We start from the raw sequence: 25,337 nt of genomic DNA, 5'->3' as shown, positions 1-25,337 counted from the left end.
GGTCCGGGGCGCGCGTGGCTCCTTTCGCTTGATCTCCAGGAGTTATGGCGGCGGAGCGGGGGGGGGGGGGTCTGGCGGCGCGTGTCACGGCGGGGGCAGGATCCACAACTCGCGCTTGCGGAACGTCGGAGCCCCGCGCGGCTCGGAGCGCTGCGCACAAGTTCGAGTAAAGGCCCGTTTTTTTTTTTGTTGTTTTTTTTGGGCGGTGTTTTTTTGTTGTTGTTGTTGTTGTTGTTGTTGTTTTTTTTTGTTTGTTTTTTGAAATAGTTAAAAGTGAAACAAATCTGCGGAGGTGTGCGCCGGCGGACCGGGCGACGGACATGGGGGCGAAGCAGAGCGGTCCGTCCGCGGCGAACGGCCGGACCAGAGCCTACTCGGGCTCGGACGTCCCGTCGAGCACGTCGAGCGGCGGCGGCGGCGGCGGCGGCGGCGGCAACGGGAGCAGCCGGACCGCGGCCGTGGCGATGCGGTACCACGCGTACGGCTCGTCCTCGCACGGGGCGGCCGGGGCGACTGCGGCTGCGAGTCAGCACGCAGGACCGAGGTCACGGACGGCGGGGGGTGGGGGAGGAGGAGGAGGAGGATCGGGGGCTCCGGCGACGAGACCCCAGTCCGGCATCAACATCCCGAACAGCAGCGGAGCTTACGGCTCGCAGGAGTCCGGGGGTAGCACCCCGGAGGAACCGGCCGACAGGGACCGGTCCGGTGGAGGTCACGGGGGTCCCAGGTTGTTGATCGGGTCATTACCTGCGCACCTTTCGCCTCACCTCTTTGGAGGTAAGACTGCCACAGGAGGTTCCAGTTATAAACATTCCTTTTGTCACAACTCCACAATCATACTCTGGCAACCATCTGTGTTGTTGTTTACTTTGTTGTAGGTTCATTGGTCTTTTTAGCCCGTTTCTCCCCTAATGTCCCCAGAAATGAATAGAACTGAAACGGAAGAATTTAGATTTGAGTCATTGGATCAACTTACAGAATACTTTTGCGTTCGTTAAACCGAAATGTTATTCAGGCTTAATTTCTCAATTTCGGGCTGAGAACGCCTAAGAAATACATGTGTGATTCATTTGAAACTTTATCAATGAACGTTTCTTGAGTCATGTTGTAGTCAGTCAGCCTGTCGCATTGCAGGCCTGCCACAACAGGTTGAATCCGTAAGACATAAAACATCTCACATGCATATTGTTATTATTATTATTATTATTATTATTATTATTATTTTATTATTATTAGTTAATATTTGTATGACTTGTTTTGAGAGCAGTCTGGCACAGTCAGTGGTCGTGGTGAACGTCGACCTGCACAACCAGCTACAGAGATGTGTTGACGTCACGTGGTCACTGGCGCTGTGGCGGCAATGACTTTTCTTTGTCATGAACATGTGTGAACTAGGAAGACTCACTTTCTTGAAGGGCCCGAACAGATGTGACCGATCCTCGTTTTGATGTGGAGCGAGTGATTTGTTCTGCGTGCCGTGGTCTTTAAAAAAAAACAACCTGTACTTATTGGGAGACGAATGTTAACAACTTATTGTGAACACCACTTGCACTAAGCCGTGCGGCGTGCGTCGCCTGGTGCATTCAAGACTGGTGGGCATTGGCCCCTTTGTGGAGCTTTCTGTGGTGGGTCCGGCTGTTTAGGTCAGGTTGGACCCTCTTGTACAGAAACATACATAAAAAAACATAAAATGGGAAAGTATATATATGGGCTGACACACGCATAGGCATAATACAAACAAACTTCAACGTAACAGCAAAGAACAAACATGGAGATTAACATTAGGACTCCAAAGCCCCAAGACCGTTTAACCTTTTCTCATCGTGTCAAACGGTAAAATATATTACATAGACAATTTAGGTCATTGATATAAAGATGGAACTCGTGGCGTTGGCTTCTACCAGTGACATGGCAGTGAACAAACCTGCAGGGATAGCCTAAGGGCAGTTTTAATAGCATGTTTGACATTTTATTCACTGTACACTCGTTTTATCTGCACAGGTTTGACAGACTCACACCTTTCTGCCTAATTGGTGGTGAAAGCAATAGCCTACGGGCTTTTCTTTGGTGCCGGGGTATTCTTCTGCTGTCAAAGCACAGCATCATTGAACAAGACAAAAAATAAACAAATATACTGCACCAGTTTTTCCTCGTCATTTTAATGATAACCTTAAACACCCAGAGGCAGAAAACAAGATATGAAACTGCTCGAGAGGAGTTTGAAAAAGAGCCAAGTTGCCCTGTAATGGATGTCACTGTTTTAGATAACACAGGACAAGGACATACTTTCTTCATTGTCATTACAAGTGATGTCTCAATTCTGAAGGAGATACTTAAAATTTGAGTTTTTATTGTACAAGGCAAGGACATTTTTGCAATGTCCATGAGTATGAATTAGTTGAAAATATCTGTGACGTCATTTAACGACCCATGGTATTAGTATTTTCAGTGTGACCTTATAAATGATGTTGAATTTTTTTTAACAGATTGAAAATAAATAAAGATAGTTTTAGCGCTGAGTGACAGTGATGATGATTAGTAACCCCTTGTGAGGAAGAAATGTTTCAAAAGGAAAGCGTAATGAGACCTGACCTATCGTTTTCCATTCAGCCACCAAGTAATAAGGATGATCGTTATGTTTCACAATTCTAAGGAAAAACATCTTGTTTGGTATCGTAGGGACTCAAGTGCTACTGTTTCCTCAAGTTTTCAGACGCTAAACAAAAGACAATTAGTTACCGCAAACACTTGGTGTCTCTATGTATGAACATGTAATTGAAGACCCCTCACCTGGTGCCATTACCCTATTGACAGGGTGGATTTCGAAATCTTTCAGATTTCAGAATGTCAATCTTTTTTTGTCACAATGCATCATTTTGATTTTATTTATTTTTTCTTCCCAAATGACTTTCAATAGATTTTTAGATTTCAGTCATTGAACTGACTACACAGTCATTGAACTGACTACACACACCTGTTCCACCTGTGTATGAAAAGAGACTGGGAGAGTGTGGCAGGGTGCTAATTCCATAACCTTCATCTCATGACTGAAGCAGAATGTAACCACTTACATGGCACATACTAGGGATGGGTATTGGTACTCAATACCTTCAAGGTATCGACCGAAATAACCCAGTACCAAGTAGTATTGAAACTTCTCCAGTCAAACAATACCTGCGTTCAATTCTTTTTGTACCCAGATCTAGAAAAAAAGGGACTACTTGTATGGTTTTGCTCGCAGCTAATCACCCCAAGCGTTTTATCGTTTTAATGTGATGTGTGATTGGCCCACTGCCGCAGCAGCTACAAGCCAGCCAATCACCACATGCGTTTTTTGATTTAATGTGACGTGTGACGTGTGACGTGTGTGTGACTTGTGTGTGACGTGTGTGTGTGTGTGTGTGTGTGTGTGTGTGTGTGTGTGTGTGTGTGTGTGTGTGTGTGTGTGTGTGTGTGGGCGGATCTTGGTGACAGTTAAGATGCTGTCTGGAATCTGTTGTGTTTAACGCCTCTCGACTGGTTTTTGAAATTGTTTTTAAAGTACCAAATGATTTTGACAAAGCTGCCCATCTCTCGCTATTCCCTCCACGTTATCCCGGAGTCCCTTTCGATATAGTGGTCAACTCAAGACATCCCCAGCTGTCCTTGAGGGGCCAGGCAAGCACGACATTGAGAGAGGAGGTGTCTTGATAGAAATTGAAAAGGGGAGATAAAGGAGAACAAACAGGCTAATCAAAGATGGAGTGCGGTAACCCATGTTTGTGTGGGGGTGGAGGGGGGGGGATAGGGAGAGAGGGTGGGCGAGGGAGGGATAAAGAGAGAGAGAGGGAGAGAGAGAGAGAAAGAGGGGGAGAGAAGGAGAGAGAGAAAGAGGGAGAGAGGGAGGGGGAGAGAGAGAGCGAGAGAGTGAGGGAGGGGGAGAGAGAGAGCGAGAGAGAGAGAGAGAGAGAGGGTGAGGGTGAGAGGGTGAGAGAGGAGATAGCCGGAATGGACAAGAATGATGTGCAGAGCAGAATAGTTATAAATCATCTGGCCCAGTGATCTAAGCAGAGCTAACACTTAATAGATAAAGAAGAAAAAAAAAAGAACAAAAAATCGATCATAGGCTAGTGCTGCTTGTGGGCTTGGGGAAATAAAGAGTTATACACCGCGTTCCAAATTATTATGCAAATTATATTTTTCTCAGATTTTCCTAAATAGTCGATGCAAATGACAGTCAGTATAATTTTCAAGTCATCAACCGTTAGGGTATAATTCAAATGTAATTTACCAAACCTCCCAATGATAACAGTATTTTTTTTCAAAAATTAAAAACTCAAAATGCACTGTTCCAAATTATTATGCACAACAGAGTTTCAAAACAATTTATAGGTTGTAAAGAACTGTAAATGGTCATTTGTTGAATTTGCAGCATTAGGAGGTCATATTTACTGAAACCAAAAGCTATTTCAATCAAAAACATCTTAACAGGCCAAGTTACATGTTAACATAGGACCCCTTCTTTGATATCACCTTCACAATTCTTGCATCCATTGAACTTGTGAGTTTTTGGAGAGTTTCTGAATTTCTTTGCAGGATGTCAGAATATCCTCCCAGAGCTGCTGTTTTGATGCAAACTGCCTCCCACCCTCATAGATCTTTTGCTTGAGGATGCTCCAAAGGTTCTCAATAGGGTTGAGGTCAGGGGAGGATGGGGGCCACACCATGAGTTTCTCTCCTTTTATGCCCATAGCAGCCAATGACACAGAGCTATTCTTTGCAGCATGAGATGGTGCGTTGTCATGCATGAGGATGATTTTGCTACGGAAGGCACGGTTCTTCTTTTTGTACCATGGAAGAAAGTGGTCAGTCAGAAACTATATATACTTTGCCAAGGTCAATTCCACACCTTCAGGGACCCTTAAGGGGCCTACCACCTCCTTGCTGACGTCGCAGCCTTGTTGGGACATGGTGGCCAGCCACCAACCATCCACTACTCTATCCATCTGGACCATCCAGGGTTGCACGGACCTCATCAGTAAACAAGACTGTTTGAAAATGAGTCTTCATGTATTTCTGGGCCCACTGCAACCGTTTCTGCTTGCTTGCCCAATAGTAGGTTTATGCACAACTGCAAGCCTCTGGAGGATCCTACACCTTGAGGTTTGCGAGACTCCAGAGGCACCAGCAGCTTCAAATACCTGTTTGCTGCTTTGTAATGGCATTTTAGCAGCTGCTCTCTAAATCCCATGAATTTGTCTGGCAGAAAACTTCCTTATTATGCCTTTATCTGCACCAACCCGTCTGTGCTCTGAATCAGCCACAAATCTCTTCACAGTACGATGATCACGCTTAAGTTTTTGTGAAATATCTAATGTTTTCATACCTTGTCCAAGGCATTGCACTATTTGAGGCTTTTTGGCAGCAGAGAGATCCTTTTTCTTTCCCATATTGCTTGAAACCTGTGGCCTGCTTAATAATGTGGAACGTCCTTTTTAAGTAGTTTTGCTTTAATTGGGCTCACCTGGCAAACTAATTATCACAGGTGTCTGAGATTGATTTCAGTGATCCAAAGAGCCCTGAGACACAATACCATCCATGAGTTTAATTGAAAAACATAAAATGTAATGTTTAGGACACTTAAATCCAATTTGCATAATAATTTGGAATGCAGTGCAGTAAACAAAAATGGGCAACCCTGATAGTTATTTATTTTCTGAGTGTGTGCCAAATGGCTTAATTCCAATTACAGAATTTCTAACAAGATAAGCTAAGATATTATTTGAATATACAAATTGACACGACTGCAAACAAAAAATGACACATTTCTGATTCAAGCTCCGAATGCCCTCGTTAGTGTTTACCATGTTGTACACACATCGCAAAGCACGTGACTGGCCTTGTGATATGCCGACTGCGGGCGTGTCAGGGCTCATGGGTAGATAGATAGATCATCATCTATGGCTCATTCTTCACCGAGCTGAGTCACCCACCCACTGTCATTTGTCACAGAAACCAGAGAAACCCCACAAAGTGAGGAGCGGCAAACTATAATAACGAAAACAAAATAACGGAGACAGCGCAGACATTGCTGGGGAGCTACCGGGAAAGTTGTGTTTTAGGGGCATTGTTATATTGATCCGTGCTGTGACAAAACGAGAGTCTGCCGTAGCCTTTTGACCTATGGCGTCACAGGCAAGAGACATGTGGCCCATGACAACGCTGACAGCGTAATCAATACAGGACCCTCCGGCCTCACCTGTTGACAACACACTCTGTCTTCAAGACAGAAATTCCCCAAAGACTACTGTGCACAAGCCTGCAAGAGGCTAGATAACATCCCAGCCTCTGCACAGGCCGTACGTCTGAGGCATGATGGAGCATAGATAACTGCCTAATTTCAAACACACCTCATTAAGTTCCCTTTCTCCCTAATGGATACGCATACACAGGTGTGCACATTTGCAAACACAATACACACACACACACAGATTAACACTTGTATGGCTGTTTATTCAAAGTCCTTTGAAGCAGGTGGTCTTTTCCATCTCTTCTGGGGACCCAATTCCAGCGTCACACTTTTAGTTTGTTGCTAGAGTTAATGTAATTTGTGTTAACCGCGTCCTCATTTCACTCACATTTCAACGGCTACACCTGTGAAACCGCCACTCCATTTCTCAGACGGCATCGTTCCTGTAAAGGTCACAAGCAAATGCACTAGATGCATCAGAAACAAAAGTATATCTTATATGTTGTTCTATGTGTATATCAAGTGTTGGTGGGGACAGGAATACACCTTGGTGTTGCTGAAGATGGCAGTCAGCGTGTATTGCAGGATGCACCCTGTTCCCTGACCAATGCAAAGACCGCCAATTTATTTTGTCTTTTAACAAACACACAAGCCTCCCAATTTCAGCACACTTGTGCAGACCAATACGAGTGGAAGGAGAAGGAAGCTGTGTTGTGGTTTGTCACGCTGTCAGACTGCTGTTACATCTCGCACCTGCTCATTGTGGGAAGCATGTCGCCATCACTATGCCACATGCAAAGTCCCCCTTTTGCAAAGTAGGTTTCCTGTTATTGCATGCTTTCATACAACTCCAATATTTTAAGTATGCAAGTACCTCTTACCATCTAAATGCTTTGTTTCCCAACATGACTGAAGTGAAACATATTGTACATTCAGGAAAACTGGACAGTATGACCAAGCTCTTTGTGCCTTGCGACATCAAATTGTACATATAAAATTGACTTTAAACAGGAAAGGCAAATGTTTGAGAGCAGTGAAGCAAGGCTGAAAGCAGAAGGTGCCATGTGGTACTGAAGGGTACAACCACAAGTGCTGACGATCTCAAAAGTCAATATTGGATGATGTCCAAGCTGCCAAGATTGAAGCAACACTAAGCATTTTCATACACTCATCAAGTAATCGTGAATACCCTTCCACTAATGAAATTAATTAAGGCTGCCCCCGGGTAGTTGACCAAATGTTAGTAGACGAGAAGAATTTTAGTCTACCAAGTTTTTTCATTGGTTGGTTAGTCGCAGGAAAAAATATTTTTCGGGAGCTGTGTCTTCGAGCTGTGCCGACAGGTTCCTTCCAGGTCACACAAACACATTTGTTATTCTGCCTGACTGTCTTCCTGTCTGCCAGTCAATCATTGTAAAAATTGGAAAAGAGAGATTTCTACAAGTATAAACTAGGGCTGCCCCCAAATAGTTGACCAAATGTTAGTTGACGAGAAGAGTCTTCGTCGACCAATTTTTTTATTGGTTGGTTAGTCGCAACAAAAAAAACTCTATTCGGGAGCTGTGCCTTGTCAAAATTAACCTTAAAACCTATATGACTGGACCTGTGTATCAAACGTTAGAGGGCTTTTAATTTGAAACAAATTTGAACAAAAATAAATGTTCAGTCTACCTGCTGTCCGTGCCGACACATTCAGAAGAATAATTACAGCTTTCGATAAGCAGCTATGGCCGGTATTTATCAGGCGGATCGCTTCATGCGTGCGCGCCGCATCAATTCGGCTCATCTTAAAGTCGGAATAAATATCGAATATATTATGAAAAACATTGTGTATATTATTATACCCATTTGAAACCATTTATCACATTCTTCAATAACTACAGGTACTCCTCACTTAACGACCTACCTGTTTCACGACTGTTCGGACTTACGACCAGCCCTCCGACCAGTCGGTATTGTACGCAGCATACGGCATCATGCATCACAGTTCTCAGTCTCGGTCTCGTTCCCACATTCTGTCAGTATTAACTACACTTGCATTCGCAATCGCAATGCCCCCTTACCGTGAAATAACGTGGGTCCTCGCTTATCGACCAATTCGCTTAAAGACCTGGTTGTCGGAATGGCACTTGGTTGTTAAGTGAGGACTACTGTATTATAGAGGTCTAGGGCCTCTATAATAAAGTAGTATTATAGAGGCCCTAGAGCTATCAGTGATATTTATTATCTGTGACAATAACCTGGTAGGTTATTATCACAGATGCGCAGAATAGAGCCGGTGAACACTATGGGGGTGTGACTCCGATCAGAGAATCACTGAGCGGGAGTTTAGGTTTAGGGATCTTTATTCAAGGAAAGACTGTGGTTCTAAGGAAAAACACAATGCAACAGATGTATTAATAAACAGTAATAATAAAAATAGTTCAGTTCAGTGCTCTAATGGTAAATGGAACAATCAGTTGCATGTCTAGCCTAGTAGGTGACAGAATCTGACTAGCAGAGAGAAATAACAACAGAAATAGATTTACATAAACATAGTCTCCAGGGTAAGTTGCAGTAACGAAACAAGGCACAAACGGAGACATAAATGCTCTACTTACATCTGTTATTGACACAACACTTCTCCAAACAGGAAAAAGTAAAGCACAGCTCCTCAGTTAACAGACCGGGACAGACTGAGGGGCTCTGGTCAGTGCAGGAACTCTAGTCCCCTTAAAGGGCCAATTACTTAATACTGCTAACTCAAAATAAATGTACAAAACTAGTTATGGTAGATGGAGCATGTTATAGTATCCCAACCATGATGTTGCCAATGAATAATAAATGTGGGTGTGGGTGATGTGGTACTCATAAGTCCAGCGGGAAATAGCAGCAATATTAACAACGGATTTCCTACACAGCCGCCCACAAAAATCTCCCTAGACATTTGAACAGAAGCAGGAAAATTCTCAGGGGTCTTCTTTATCAAGGAGAGTTGGGAGCTGCTCCAGCTGGGACACAGGGCATAGGTATGATCTGTTTTTCACCTGTACAGCTGCGGTGTGTATGTGCCCATCAGCTCCAGGGTACGTCTGAGTGACCTTCCCTACAGGCCAGAGTGCCCAAGGAAGCTGCGGGCCAATGATGAGGGCCATCTGGCCAACTGACAGTTCTTTATTGTCCTTCCTCTACTTCTGCCTCTCTTGCAGGCCCCGCAAGAAATTGCTAATGAAGGTTCATCAGAATTGGTCAGCGAGCACTTGGAGACTGGAGACTGTGTCTCCAGTTACGTTTCCCAAGGAGGTCACTGGACTTGTAGACCGCTTGTGGTACGGACAAGTTACAGCGTCCCATGATGAGGATGTTCAGAGGGACCGGATCTGGATCCGCAAAGGACTGTGCAGAGGATGGTCTTGGCCACTGTCTGGTCTTTCAGGATGACCTTGAGGGCAGTCTTTACCGACTTCACCTCCCTCTCCCAGGTTCCACCAAAGTGAGGTGCACTTGGTGGGTTGAAGCAAAATCTTCTGGTTGGCCAACTGTTCCTTCAGTTTGGGTGCCATCTCGGCTAAGGCTTTCTGCAGTTCTCTGTCTCCTCCAACAAAGTTTGTGCGGTTATCGGAGAGAAGCTCGAAAGGTGTGCCACTGTGTGACATGAAGCATCTCAGGGACAACAGGAAGGCATCAGAGTCCAAGCTTTCTAGGAGGTTAAGGTGTACCTAGTGTGTAATCATGCACTTGTACACGATCCCCCACCACCTCTCGTTCCGGCGCCTTATCTTAATGTTGAATGGCCTGAAGCAGTCTACTCCTTTAGAATAGAGTGGGGGCTTATAGAGGCGAGAGGGTGGAAGATCGGCCATCTTGTGCACATCGGTCTTTGCTCGTCACAGCTGACATTCTTGGTTAGGATGCTGCTGCTTGCGGATAGATTCTCTTCCACGCAGAACCCAGAATCTACGTTGGAGATCGGCGAGTACTTTTTCTGGCCCGGGTGGGAGAATGGTCTGGTCATAATCTAGGATGAGCAGCTTTTTCAGGGGATGTCAAGATGATTGGGTGGATGGCGTCCATCTCCGGGTTCTCAGCCCTGCGTAGCCTACCGACAACTCTGAGGAGACCTGTGGTCATACACTGAAGATAGAAAGCCCAGGTGACTGTCAATGGAAGAAGCCAGTTGAACTTGAGAGCCCTGATCTCGTTTGCGAGTCCAGCTGGGTTTGTACAAGAAGGACCTTCTCAGCGCTGAGGTACTCAAATGCTTCACAAGGCTGATCTCTGGTCTGGGGGTCAGCCGCCCCGCGAAGGGACATGGCTGTTGCTTGGATGAGCTCTTTCGATGAAGAGAAGTCTTCGGCGGCAGGGTGCTTGGGACCGGGAGAGATGGTCATGTTACAGATGATGGCAAACTTCCTAAGCTCACCGTTGTCAGACTCAGGATCACCAGAGGGCATAATAGGCCACTGATATTCAGGTAAGTAGAGGAACTCTGGACCTTTGTGTCATCGATGTGGTTGTGCCAACTCCCCCAGAGTCAGACCCTGAGTGATGTCATCTGCCGGCTTTCTGGCAGATTTCACGAATCTCCAGCTATAGGGCTCAATCAGGTTCTGGATCTCCTCAACTCGTGTGCCCATAAACACCTTGTATCGACAGGACTCTGACTTGAGCCAGTGGAGAACTGTGGTGGAGTCGGACCACAAGACAACCCATTGGTAGGCACAGTGAAACCAGGAACCAGTGCACCAGGAAATGTGCCCGACAATGGGTCTCGAACAAGGGGGAATTGCCCTCCAGACACCGCCACCAGGAAAATGATCTTCCTCACACTGCATTTCAGTTCAATGATTATGTCAATATGTAATAATGAAATGTGTACATTAATAAAATACTAATAGGGTCTAATAGGTTTAACCGATGTAATGTTTAACCAATGTAATTAACAGGCCGCTTGCTTCGTGCGCACGAGGCTTGTAAATGTAAATTAATGTTAAAAAAGGCATATAGGCAACAATAGTCCACTTGACTGGCATAGAGTAGCAGGTTTGCAAAAGTTCCCTGATTGTACATAATTTTGTCTATGAAATGGGACTTCATATCATAAGAATCTATGACAGTTACAGGACTATTGACAATGTGCAAGTCATGCGCTGCATGGCTCATTGCAGGGGAAGACTTTCCTGTATTTTCATTTGTTATACAGTATATTTCCACCGTTAAACTGACTCCCAGTAAGCTGTTAAAAGTGTATCTATACCCAACTGACCCCTCAACCCACCATCGACAACATTCCTACACCACATCCTCCCACTAGTAGAATACTTCTAGAGGAAACACTGCATTGATTCTGTGTTTACTTGACCGCCAGCCAGAATTTGTGCCACAGCCGTAAAGCAGGATGTGACATCGGCTGCGCGCCTCGATCGGTCCCATTCTCCCGGGGCAGAAGGGGATACAGATAAAGTGGCAGTCATGGTGTTGATGGGGTTGACAGTTAAGGTTAAGTGCTTAATATTAGAGGCGGACAGAAAATTAGTGCGGCCATTCTTGCACCATCCATTCACAGAGCCAGCTGCTTTCACTCAGTAGTTTGTGGTTGGGTTGTGTTAATTAGCAAATCCAGGTGGTTGACACAAAGTGCTGCGGAGGCCTCCGCTGATAACCAACTTGCATGTCGGTGACACCCAGTAAAGGTGGGGGTGGGGGGGATTGGACCTTGGACAGATCAGCAGTCTTGCTTGGTGGCATAACAAAACAGATTGCTGAATCATAGTCGTGCAACTCAACTCCCAAAACAGCGTGCTACGACAGTAGGTCACAGCTCCCTCTTTTCTTCTTCCCTTCATTTCTATTTCAGAGGGTTAATGTGTAAACACTGCCAAAAAGGACTCCAAAGAGCATGCATTTAGACAGGGCACCAGGGTCATAAGACTGGTAAGATAGGTATCAGAGGACATGGAATGGAATAATATAATGGCATATAAGGGTGTGTCACCTATAGAGTCTCTTTGTGTTGAATGAGTTGCTTTTACTTTATCCTATATTTTACTTTGCCTCCCACCGCACTTGCAGTAATTTGCAGCAATAAAAGGATATAGACAGGGGAGGGGTCATGAAGTTGAAAAGCTTTGCAGTGTCCCGTCCAGACTAGAAAGGGACTGCGGCAGCGGGAGTTATGATCGTACTGAGATAGGTGTTCTGAAAGTTCTCTGCTGGTGTGCGGTCTCCTGACTCCAATGGATCCTGTAAGCAGTTTTTCACCGCCATCAGTCGTCCGGAACACCTTATTTACCCAAGGTTACTGTCAAGAGGGAGAAATTAAATGCCTTGTGATGAGTGCCTCGGCTACACCTTTGTCATTGTCAGTGATATATGGGCCACAGGGTTGGAATTCCTGTTAGCATATAATTGGCCCATCTATTATTCTTTTATTTATAGAATGAGTTAGTTATTAGCAAAAGGTCAGATCTTAGCAGCCTTGATTATGTCACTTTTATTGATTATGGTGTTGTAAGATTCAACACCATGGTAATCAATATTTCCTCTGTGGCTCCTCATTTAGGCATTTCCAAGCTCTAAACAAAAATGAATTTAATCTCTAAAATGTCTTTATTTTGGATTTCTTTGGTCTGATGTTTTTTTGCAAATGTTAGAAGCTGCAACCGTTTCTGAGAACGTGGGTTCACTCTCATCTGGTGCAACAACAAACAGAAAAAAATACTTATTAAGTGCTAATCCATTTTGGATGGATTTTGAAAAACATCAACCTCCAAAACAAAGCAAGAAAAATTACACAGCTGACAGACCCGAGATGGAAGTGATATTTGTGACTGTTCTGATTCACAGAAACCATCCGTCTCCACCAGACTCATTAGGGATGCACATTTCCTCTTCTATATAGCGAGAGGCTGACAGATAATTCAGTTTGACTACTAGACAGGAAACATATGAGCATAGAAGCACAGCAGCGTGTGTGTGTGTGTGTGTGTGTGTGTGTGTGTGTGTGTGTGTGTGTGTGTGTGTGTGTGTGTGTGTGTGTGTGAGAGAGATTGCCTTTCTGGTTTTGCCCCCTTTGTGTGTGTCACATCTTCAATACAATAAAGCAATACAATGAGCCATATCAAATATCACAATATTTATAACCAACTAACTTGATATCAATAATTCATTTTGATATTTTGGGGATGACTAATGGTGCTTTCAACAGATATTTACACATAAAAACACATATTTGAGAAACAATCATAGTAATTTGGATTTTATGACCAAGCAGGTAGAGGCAGTGGCTACTATACTCTAATGTAGTCTTTAAGACAACATTTAACTATAACCCAATATTACCATAACCACAATCCCAGATGGTATCTAATCCCATATCACAATATTAATATCATATAAATGTATCCCCCAGCCCTAGTCAGATGTTAAATAAAAGTGATTTTATTTTTCTACCATCTTGACGTCATTTTAGACCCATCTAATGTAGAGCATAGGATGTCATGGCCCCAAACAAATCGAACATGGTATCGGCCAATACAAAGGGTTAGGACCTTTAACAATGAGGTGTCATTATTAAAAAAATGTAATATTTACCCTTTCCTGCAATCTACCTTATGCCAAGTCCCCCTGAAGGGTCTCTGCATGTTAGGTTAATGAAAGTCGCTGAGGTTAGATTCTACCCGCTTTCACAATGGATGAGTGAGTGTGGGCACAGCAGAGACTTACCATCAACACAACAATCAATAGTCTATCTCACGCTGGCCACGTGATGAACTGCCCATCGTCCTCTCTATCATTCAAAGGCGCATATGACCCGTTGGTCATGTCTGCCTATAATTCTCTGTGTGATATTCTCTCTGTCAGGGGGATTGCTTGAGAACCGGATTTGCTTGACGGTTTACGGGATTAAGGCATTCAGTATTGCTTATATCTGGCTGTAGTATAATGGGTTTTCTTGTTTATTCTTTTTTTTCATATATTTCTTCTCACCTAGCCCCATACAGAGCAGTGAGCACTTTTGTTTGCATCCTCTGAAAATGTTCTCGGTAGTAAAACCGTGCAACTGTGCATGGTTGAGGGCAACACAGTGTCACCAAGTTTTAGAATTCATTAAGTTTTACATTTGTTGAAACCTGCACATTCTAGCAGCAGTAGGTTGGATCTTAACTGGAGCAAGTTACTCTTGTTTGTGAAATTGTCATCATTCAACTCAGGGTGCAATTTATTCTGATACATCCCCTGTTACTCCTCCTAACAAAACAGACCAATGTGACGGCTAATTTTGAAAGCTGTAACAAATGGCTTGCCATTGGCATTGTTGGAGTTCAACTCACACAAGCAAAACATATGTACTTCCTCAAACCATAAACAGGAAACTTGTGATGACATTTTCACTCAGTGCTGGTTTCAGTCTTGACCGCCTTATCATTCATTCCCAAAACAAGACATCTGTATTTTCATGAAAATCTATGGCTTCTCAGAACCCCCCAAAAATGATCTAATGTTTAAAACAATGTCTTTTGTTATCACCACACAAACAGCACAAGCAACTGCTACATAAACAACTTATTGCAATCTATATAATATGTTTGTGTCTGAGAGAAGTTGTACAATTGGATGTTTACATGACGAAACATTTTTTTGCCTGCCTTGTCTCAGCAAATGACAGAACACAGACTCCCATAGCTTCCTATGGGTTTGAATCCAGACTTAACACAACCGACCAATACTCTTGCTGCTAGAGAGTCTTCCTGATTGGTGTCCGAAGATTATTGATGAGTCGTGTGATCTAGATGAGCAGAGAGTCAGCCTGCAGATGTACACGTGATGTTATCTTCATATGGGTTCAAGATTCAAAGATTCAGAAGATTGGTCACATACGTATGTTAAAAATATACATATACATACACATACATTATACACTATATATCCCCATATATACTGTATACGTTTGCCGTGCAATGTTTGAGAGCTAAAAGATATCAAGGAATACATGAAAAAAAAAAAAAAAAAAACAGTTCAGTGTCCTTATGGCCTGGAGGAGAAGCTCTTTCTGAGTCTCTCTGTTCTGGTCTTGTGACTGCGAAGGCCACTGGAACAGCCTGTGGTTGGGATGGCGGGGATCCTTAATAATCCTCTTAGCCCTGATTTAGCACTGCCTTGTGTACAGTATAAGTCCTGTAGGAAGGTGAGTGTCGTCCTGGTTGTCACTCAGCCGAACGTACCACTCTCTGCAGGGCTCTGTGGTCCTGGGAGGAACAGTTCCCCTACCATGCGGTGATGCACCCTCACAGGCTGCTCCCGATGGTACCAGAGTAGATGGTTTCCTGGATCCGTGGAGAGACTCTGACCTTTCTTAGTTGTCTGAGGTAATAAAGGCACTGCCTGCTTTTTTCACCAGAGTGACTGTAATGTCCATGTCACGTCCTCAGTAATGTGCACCAAGGTACCTGACACTGCTCACACACTCAACTAGGGCCCCCTTGATGGTGAGGGGGGTGTAGATCCTCTGCTGCGTCCTTCTGAAGTCCACAACCAGCTCCTTGGTTTTGCTGACTTTTAGGGAGAGGCTGTTGGCCTGGCACCACAGTGTCAAGTCCCATTCAGGTCGGCCTTCTCATCGTGGTTTGACAGCAGGCTCGCCATGACTGTCGTCAGCAAACTTTATGATGGTGTTGGAGCTACTCTTGGCCTCATAGGCATGTGTTTACAGAGAGTATAACAGGGGACTCGGGAAACAGCCATGGGGGGCTCCTGTGTTGAGAGTGAGGGCGGCCTGTGACGGCCCTGCAATCACTGGTCCAAGTCCCAATTTTTCCATCCAAGTCACCACGGAGGTTCCTTTAAGCTCGGGCCACATTACGTGATTTTCAAGGCCGATTTGGCAGAGATTTGATATTGGGCAGCCAGATCACAGGGACCTTGGACTCCAGGGAGTCAGGCTGTACAATCGTAGCTGTCATCTATATGTGTGCGTGAGTGAAAGACTCCAATCTCTCTTCATACGATCCCGAATCAGCAAGGTCACAGTTCAATCAAACATGTTTGATTTTATCAGGGCTAGTCTTTCTATAACCATTTGGTGTGTGCACATCAAAGCCTGAAATCATAATGGCAATTTTCAACAGCCAATGAGATTGTGCACCAGCATGATGGGGAAGCCAAAGAAGGCAGCAAGTGGGTGAGTGTGGACTTCTGAAATGGAGTTGTGACTTGTGGAATTGTCGCAGACTTGAGGATGTAATTAGTGTATGTCAGTGCTGCAATTTTGCTGCACAAACTACCACTGTGGCTGTATGGCATTCATGTTTGTTTTGCTGTCAAAATATTGTGAGATGTTTTGCCTCTCGCGAGTGCTGGAGTCCCACAAAGCGGCGTCCGTCTGCTCTCCGTCTTTAGATTTGTGCTCCTCAAAGACAGCAGTTTTTGTGTGTGTGTGCAGAAGAGACTGGAAATCTGCAAATGTCAGTCGTTAAATGTGACCTGCTCAAGCTTTCTATTGTCATTCATGGTTGAAGAAATCAGATATACTGTAGATAGAGACATACAGTAGAGAGAGAGAGAGAGTGGAACTGATTCGTCTGACGGGCTCTCATCGGGACTTCAGGAGTTCTCTTTTTTCCAACCGGCTAAATAAAGGCCGACGCCCACGGTCATTTATTCTGGAATATGCGACGGTTAAAACACTGTCCAGTAGTTGCTACGTTATTTTCCTGCCATGATTATAAAATCTTACCTGCTTAAATAGGGCTATTATTTGGGCTTTTATTCCACAATTTTAGCCAAAGTCATTTTTAAGATTTTGAAAAAAAGGCGCCTGATAAAAAACGCACCATTGACATCAAGGGGCAACGGGGCAGGTGCTCCGGCACCCTCAGAAACCCCCTCTGCACATGCCTGTTTAGCAGTCTGATTTTACTCATGAGCCTTAGTGGTATTTTAGTAAACTGTTATGGCAGAGTGTCTCAATCCTTGTATCTCGTCATTACTATGAGAGTGCAGAGTGGCAAATTGGCTTCATAGATGGGGTTGGCCCTTAGCTTTCTTACCCATTATCTCTGTCCCTCTTTGTTTCTTCTCTGTCTTTGATCTAAAACTGTGCTCCAAGACCTTTCGTCTTTTGAGGATGTTAGCCATTCAGCTATGTTGTAGGGAAAAAAAGTAATTAAACGGAGATTTGAAAAAGTTAATGTTGAATTTTGTACAGGCCTGTAGGGTGCTATGAGCTGCACAGTATGTACAGAATGCTGCTGTTGCTGGTGTTCTTCCCTACCGGTTTTCAGAGATGCACCCATCGTCGTTTTAATTTTGACAAAGCTTTGGCAATACCATTGATATCTACAAATTTGGGTGTTTATCAGTTTCTCAAGCCCATATGCCAGGACTATTATGGAAACCACATTTTGGTTTTTTTTTTATGATTTTTCTCTGACATCAACATCTTTCCTTGTTTTGTGGAATTGTTTTCACAAAAACCTCATCCACATTCAATTCTTCCAAAATCGTTCAACAACCAGAGGCTTTACGTTATACATTCTTTATGCAAAATGCATGTCTTGCATAAAGACAGAAGTACTTCAAGTATCTTAACTGTCCTAGATGCAATGGCGTACAAATACAAATACTTAATACTCTGTGTTGTATGCCCAGCACAGTGACAGCGCAGGTAAAAATAAATAAATAAAGTATCTTAACTTTTGTGATTAGATTGTGTTGGCTGCAAAGCTGAAAAGCATTATTCTTCTTTACCTTAACAACAAATCCTTACCTTAACAACAAACATATACATTCAAATAGTCAAATATCCTTTAAACAAGTTGAAGACATCCTATATTTGAAGATGTCAAATAATTAAAACAAGCAAGTGTTTCTAACGATTTAACACAATAGCCTATAGGGGATGATAACAGTGGCCTATTATGCATGTAAAGTTCTGTTGTTATTCTGATCTGGATCACAAGTTCACGAGGTGCCTTGTATGCTGTAGAGCTAGACCTTTTATTGCCATTTGCGTTATGATCATTAGTTTTTAAAGGTATTCCACATAACACCATGGCCCAAATAGGTCGAGTGCATATGAAGAAAATTTGGGCCCATTTGGCTTATACTTTGGACATGCACTTTTAACTCAAAAAAGAAGTGTTGGTGAGAACACCGAGACCAATGCAAGCTGCCCTATATTGATGCTGCTCTGTTTGTTAGTAGAGACCATGTGCGGCCTACTACTACTACATGCATGTGTAGTAAGTGCTCTGATTCCAAACAAAAAATACGACCCCAAAAGTGACATGAAAGAGAATCTTCAGTAATTTACTGACTTAACAATCCTTTGACCTCTGGTCTGAGCACCAGAAAGCAACCATGAGCCTAGCTTTTGTGACGTCACCCTGAGATGCAGTTCCAATCCCTCTAATGAGCTGGAAGCAGGTCATCTGGACAGCCACGTCAAAGTGTGGACACGACACTCCCCAGGCTGCCTATGGGAGCTCTTCTCCAGCCAATGGCTTTGATGCTGAATGGGGGACTGTCCAGTTCAACCTCTCCCAAGCCTAAAAACACAGAGCAGAAAGCAAATTAACAAATGCACGACCACACAAGACCACGGCTGCCTATGCAAAGGTGCCAGTGGATATGTTCCCAATATGAATAGAATTTCTTCATCTTCTTTTCAAAAAGATCCCTCTGCCCTACTTTTCTATAATGTCATCATTTGCCATCATCATTTGACAAGCCAATATTTCACACATTACAGGCTGGAATTCCTTCCAAGAGCTTGTAATTTTGTTGCCGAAAAGAAGTAATCAATTAATTATTTTGTGGTTATCACCTAATAGTTTTCTAGTGAATGTGCTATTCCATCATAAACATATTTTCATTGAATGCTTTCCACATTTCATTGATGCTTTTTCCCTGAAACTCTCACTCTACACTTTGAACCATGATCATGTGTATAACCTTAGACAGCCATTGTCACAGTTACATACTCAAGTAACATTATTTCTTTAAAATTGAACATTTCATTGAGTTTCCATCCCACAGTTTCTCTCCTTCAGAGATCACTTCAATCTGAATATGACATGGTATGAAGGACACCAAAGGGCCAGCTTGGCGCCCGATTCTGCAGTATAGGTGATTTTCTAATGGTCGAGTCATACTGCTGGTGTACATGCGCTGCAAAACAACCGGCTGCAATGCATTTCGAATGGACCTCGGCTGCATCCCGCTGCAGGGGTGGAGCAACAGCCAGCAACAGGCTCACGGCTTCACACCGGAAAAGTTGAGGAAAGTTGAGCAGGTTTCAACGTTATGCAAATGAGCAGCGCAGGGCGATAGCCAGTTGGAGGGAATGGCACTGATCCTTAAAAATGGCCACCCGGACACATGATTAGGCTGTTTTTTAATGTAAAATGTCCCTTAATCTATTAAAAAATAAGTAAAACGTCATTTATTTTTCTCCAACAAGGATAAGTTCTTTATTTTAAGGGACAGATGGCGAGATTATTTACGTAATTTTTTCGAGAGGTAATTCATTTTGCTAAACTAACAATCCACCATTTTTATCAAAAAAAAACTGCATACGGCACCATCTATCTATATAATGTATATTAAATATGGAAAGGGAGAGAGGTTGGAAATGTTTGGCACACACACAACAGCCAGTCAATTTTGAGCCAATACGCCCGCAACAGCCAGGAGCACAGAAGCCCAGTCGCCGGTGGTGTGACCCCAGCATAACATATAAACCAATCTTGAAGAGGGAGAGTCGTCGCACTGTGTGTATTTGCTGCAGGATTTCTGCACAGATTTGAGCTTAAGATAGGTCTCCAGATAGATAGCTCACACATCACCCGAGAGCTCTGCACAGGAAGTGGTATTTTGATATTATGGACTTGAATCACCGACCGAAAGGCAGAGATTGTGAAGTCACTCTCATTCCTTAGATCATTGGTGCAGAGTTATGAAAGTAGAAAAAAAAACATCTATAAAAGGCTATGTAGCTCCAGGCCTCACATTCAAGGACACGTTACTCCCTGTAAACTGAAGTCTAGCTTGATGCGATAAGCTCTTCTGGATGTGCGTCCTGGGCCTTGAATGCGCTGCCCCACCTTCTTGACCCTCCCACAACACCACCACCACCACCTGTGCCCGTCTGTTTTTGCATGTCTGTCACACGCGTGTACATTTGCGTGTGTTTATTCAATGTCTGGGAAGTATAGATATGACGACATCTATGTGTTGCTGGGTTTGTCTGCTCATCTGTTTGGAAAAATCAGTTGTTAAAGTTAATAAAACGACACGGTTCAGTGACACATAAACCCTGTGTCTGATCCAAGTGCCAGATCTTCAGACTCTGCAGAGAGAGGCCTGGCATGTGGGTCGGAGCGGTTATTCAGGGACCAGCGCCTGACAGACAGATTGCCCGATCGGGGGAAACCCCCGTTCAACATGCTGAATTTGAGATCAGAAAAATCAATGGCTGGTTCGATATGTCAGACTGCAGAAACAGCAGCCCAGCAAGGGCAAAGACAGACAAGAACACTCATTCACTTGCAGGTACATGTTCGCTCGCTAGCTCGCTCTTGTGTGCACACAAACCACGGCACACACGCACAGACCTCGGCGGTTCATGTTTTCCCCAAATAAGATCAGTATGTGTTTTCAACCCTGGAGGCATTTTGCCGATGTCTGGTCTATCTACAATGAAATCCCTTTCTACGTGTCCCGAGGGTGTTGCCTCTGGAGTTTTGAAAGCAATGTGCTATCAGCCGGTTTTACAGTTCCCTCCAGGAGAGACCCTGATATGTAGAAGGCAGCCCCGGTGTAGCCATGTGCTGCTGATAAGGCCAGGCCAGGACAAGGATCAAAAGCCGTGGTTACTGTTGCTGTGTGGGTTCCAAACTCACCAGGCCGGTTTGCTTCTTACGAGCCATTAGGTAGTTAACGAGTTTACCCAGATCTTATTGTGGTAAAAGCCACACACGCCAATCCGCAACACGAACACACCGAGGAAGGGCATGGTCACGTGCACAGCACAAAGAACCTCATGCAAAAAGAAGCCACTTAGCACACTGGGTTTGTTTGCCAGTTGACTCAGTGTTTTTATTATGACCCTTTAAAGGGGTCAAATTATGCTTCTTTTTACACAAGTTAATATAGGTCTCCGAGGTCCCCAAAATATGTTTTTGAAGGGTTTTTTTTGCTGAAAATACCACTCTGATTATGCATTCTAGCCATTCTAACATACCCCTATACCATCTTATTCCAAAACGGGCTGTTTTTTGTTGGAGGAGCCACCCTCCCGAGGCCGGAGTTCTGTGAGCCGATGGGGTTTTAGCATGGCTTCTGGGTTTCGCTGTATTAACTTCGTAACTTTCGCTGATTTCGCCTTATCAGTCCACCAAAATCTGTTTTCTGAACAAATTTGAGGTAAGAAAAAGCGATCCAGTTGCAGAATCTTCACTCATATTAGATCTACAAGGCCTCATTTAAAAGTTTGCTCTGACTTTGGTTGCAGTGCTCCAAGCTTGTGGGAGTCATGGACGCCGGTGCGGCTACAATAAAAACACACTTTTTTTAAACTGGTTTTGTTTGGAAAAACGCACAGCTGATCGCGCGCCGCAGCCTACAGTCCATCTACCGCATACTTGGGGGGCGGTGGTTCTAATTCTACCATCGTGACGTAGGGGTTGGCTGCAAATGTGAACGGCTCGTTTTGGCACATTTTTTCTGAAATTGGCAGCTCACAAAAAACAGACTCTTAAACTGTTGTCTTATTTCAAAGTTTGACCGGGTTGTCTTATTTCACACCAGAGACCCAAATGTAGGTGCACAAGCACTGAAAAAGTGAGTTTTGCACAATAGGTCACCTTTAATGATTTTGTCTCAGGTGTGGACCATCTGCCAGCCCAAATGGGAAACGTTTAACTGAGCAGAGAAGCCTGTAAATACCTACGCGAGCATCCACGAGAACATTGGATTTTGTGTGCCTGTGCCTGTGCCTGTGTGTGCATAGGTCATACAACCACGTGTGTCAATCAATCTTTTCCTCTTTAATCTTTTAGCGGTTTCCCTTTCCCTTTCACAATCTTTCACAGTTCAAAACGGTACAAATACTACATGTTGATTTATGTCTGGGTTTTCTCGGAGTAAAGAAAGATAAAATGAGGACTTGTGCCAATGTCACCTGGAAAAGTTGGCCTATTTCCCAGACAGACTAGAATAGAAGGTGATTTATTTTTGCCCCCGCTCCCCCCTTTTTCCCCCATCCCAACCATTACTTTTTTGGCCTTTTTTAAAACTTCCTTTTTAATACCCTCGCCCTCAGAAAATTGCCTTGGAGTGCCGTGGGCCAATATCTGAATTATTATTGTCGACACGCAGACACTCCTCCTCAGGGCAGGTTCTCTATCAATAGGATGACCCTCAAATGTCTTTGTCATTGATTCACCTTCCCTTTCTTCCAGTTTTTTGTCTGGAACTAGAGCTTGCGTGGTGCTCTCTTTCTCCTTCTTCTTTCTCTCTCTCTGTAGCTCTTTAGGGTCCATCTTAATCACGCTGAGGCTTTCAGTCAGTGTGTTTACAAGGTTGTTTTTTTTTATATATCTATAAGGACCACCTGCACGATCACTCCAGTAACAGCAGCACATGTCACTCTCCAGCTGCCATAATCCTCTGACTCCCGACAGTCCATCCTCTGTACAACATCTGCTTTCCTCCTCCTCCTCGTCTCCAGAGAGACAGAATGACTCAGTATGTGTGTGTGTGTGTGTGTGTGTGTGTGTGTGTGTGTGTGTGTGTGTGTGTGTGTGTGTGTGTGCATGCGCGTGTGCGTGCGTGTGGGTGTGTGGGTGTTTAGCCTGAGGCCGTTCTATGTGTCACTACAAATAGTAACCGTCCCCTCATGGTGTTAAAGCTCTGGGACACCGGGCATCCAGCTTTGGATATAGCCTGAGATCTGCCGAGGGCCCGGCTTGTTTTATGGAATTGCAGATATCAATTTACCCCCTGTACCAAAAGATAAACAGAGCTGTATTGCCTGCAGATTGGGATGCAGGTGTTCCTGCTCGTTGTCGCCCCGGTGGCAGTGAGATTGGAGATGATCTCCTACTGACCGTCTTGATGTTCTCTCTTTTTTTTTCCTGTATTTTTTCACTTGCTTGCTGCCTTTCTCTTTCACATTACACCTTTATTTTTGTCAATATGGAGGCCCCGCTGCTTGCTTGTGTCATTCAGACACCAGCATGATGGCCGTTGTGCAATTTTTGCTTCCTTTTCATTTTAATAAGCATTTTCACACGTCATTCACACATGGGGAGCGATAGGCTTGTGACAGATGAGACGCTGGTGACTGAATCGCTCCAAACACCCTGTCTGTTTCGCTGGCTAGCCGCCCGTCTTGTGGTAGAACCGCTGTGATGGATCTCATCCATGAAGCCCATTTTACTGTTTTTAAAGGGAACATTTTAACATTTCCTCTAGATGGGCCAATTGCAGCTACCTATTCTCTACACATTACCAATAGGATAAATAGGATAAATAAGGATAAATAGGATAAATAACCTACAACGTACCCTATACTACATTATTATTTTCATTTTTAACTCAGATTTGCGGGCACTGTTTTTACTTAATACCACAATACAATCTATATGCTTTTATATCATTATGGCACTAACAAAGCTGAAAGGCCAAACGCACAGCTATATGCTTACAAAGTTGATCTGTGCTAACTGTCATGTAGACGCTTTATATGTATTTTATTTTTCCTATAAACCACTACCAATATTACAATGCTCTACACTGAAACAGAAGTACTGATTCTTAGTGTAGTATTTGTTTCTCACAGAGCTATTTGATCACTGTGGAGCTTGTTGCAAGGCCAGTTAGAGATCCTTGTACGTAATGTTTACAATTAAAACATAAATACCAGGATTTTTGCTGACACACTGGTTGCAGGAGGTTGGAGTTCAGAAGTTAATTGACCAATGTGAATGGGGAATAATAAACCCTGCGGCCCGGCAAGCCTCTCTAAATAGGAGATAAGACGGTCAGCAGATGAATTGGATCGAGTTTGAGCCGCGGCCAAGTGGCTCTTTTTTCGTTGTGCGACGTCATTGAGCCACCTCTGTCAGGATAGACACAAAAGTCATTGGTAGATGTGAGGTGGGGCACCTTGTGTCGATTACGCACATTTTGGTATTTTTTTGTATTTATAGAGCTTATTGTGCCTAATCACCGGTTGTCATGACATTTCACTGCATATATGTATATGTATATAATCTCTTGAACTTGAACATAATGAAGCGACATAGAACATACACATGGCATCGGTTCCATGTCACAAAACTCGTAAATTCAGGTAACAACTCAGCAGTCAGATAACATTCAGTTTAGTCATTTGAGATAAATTACTATAAATGTAATTGTTCAGAAGATCAGACATTTTGTAGTTTTCTCAACCAGAGAGGATTTCTTCAAATCCATGTTTGAATGAAAATACACACAAATATAAGCCAATTTTACCCACTTTATTAGATAGAGTTCAGTATAGTACATCCCCTGCTTTGTTTGTCATCTTTGATATATAGACTCTGGGCTGATTTCTCTTGTTTGGCACTTCCTTTGTGAACTTTGATCAGGAATAAAAGCCTCACAGCCACACATACTGTCCACTATCAAATATCCATCACGATGATTACGCGGCTGGTTGTTTCCTCGGAGGAAATTGTTGCCAGTAAAAGCACTGCTCCTTTTTACGCAAGTAAAATCATGCTTAGCAACATATTCCGCTACATGCTTCTAATCAGGCTGTTCCAGCATACATTAGCCTGACACGCATTTTCCACTGGTTCCATCATCGGAAAGTTGACATCTGTTTTGGGTGTGTGATCTTTTTGAGATTTACACGGGTAAACCCATGCTTAACAACATATCTCCAGGCTTGTCTTCTAGGGAACAGATTGTTTTGCTGTCTTGAAAAAGTGTTTTTTACGTGCAGAGTTAAGTAAATTGCCCTCTCCTTGACGTCGCGATTTAAAGAAACGACGAGGAAAAAGACAAAAAGCTTTACACGGCTTCTGGGTTACGAATAGTCAATATTTAGTCATTACACAGTCGCATTATTGAGTCA

General features: G+C 43.7%; 1 protein-coding gene across 1 annotated transcript in view; it reads left to right on the top strand.

Annotated features, from left to right (window-relative positions):
* Positions 1-320: 320 nt before the first annotated feature.
* Positions 321-25,337, top strand: part of znrf2b (zinc and ring finger 2b) — a gene marked incomplete at its 5' end in the record, with an annotated part of 50,076 nt that continues 25,059 nt past the window's right edge. Inside the window, one exon of the mRNA XM_080005971.1 lies at positions 321-777. Coding sequence (XP_079862097.1) covers positions 321-777 — 457 coding nt within the window. The remainder of the gene's footprint in view (positions 778-25,337) is intronic.

Source organism: Zeus faber (assembly GCF_960531495.2).
Source record: "Zeus faber genome assembly, chromosome: 8".
NCBI classification, from domain to species: domain Eukaryota; kingdom Metazoa; phylum Chordata; class Actinopteri; order Zeiformes; family Zeidae; genus Zeus; species Zeus faber.
This window is presented reverse-complemented; position numbering and strand designations above follow the sequence as displayed.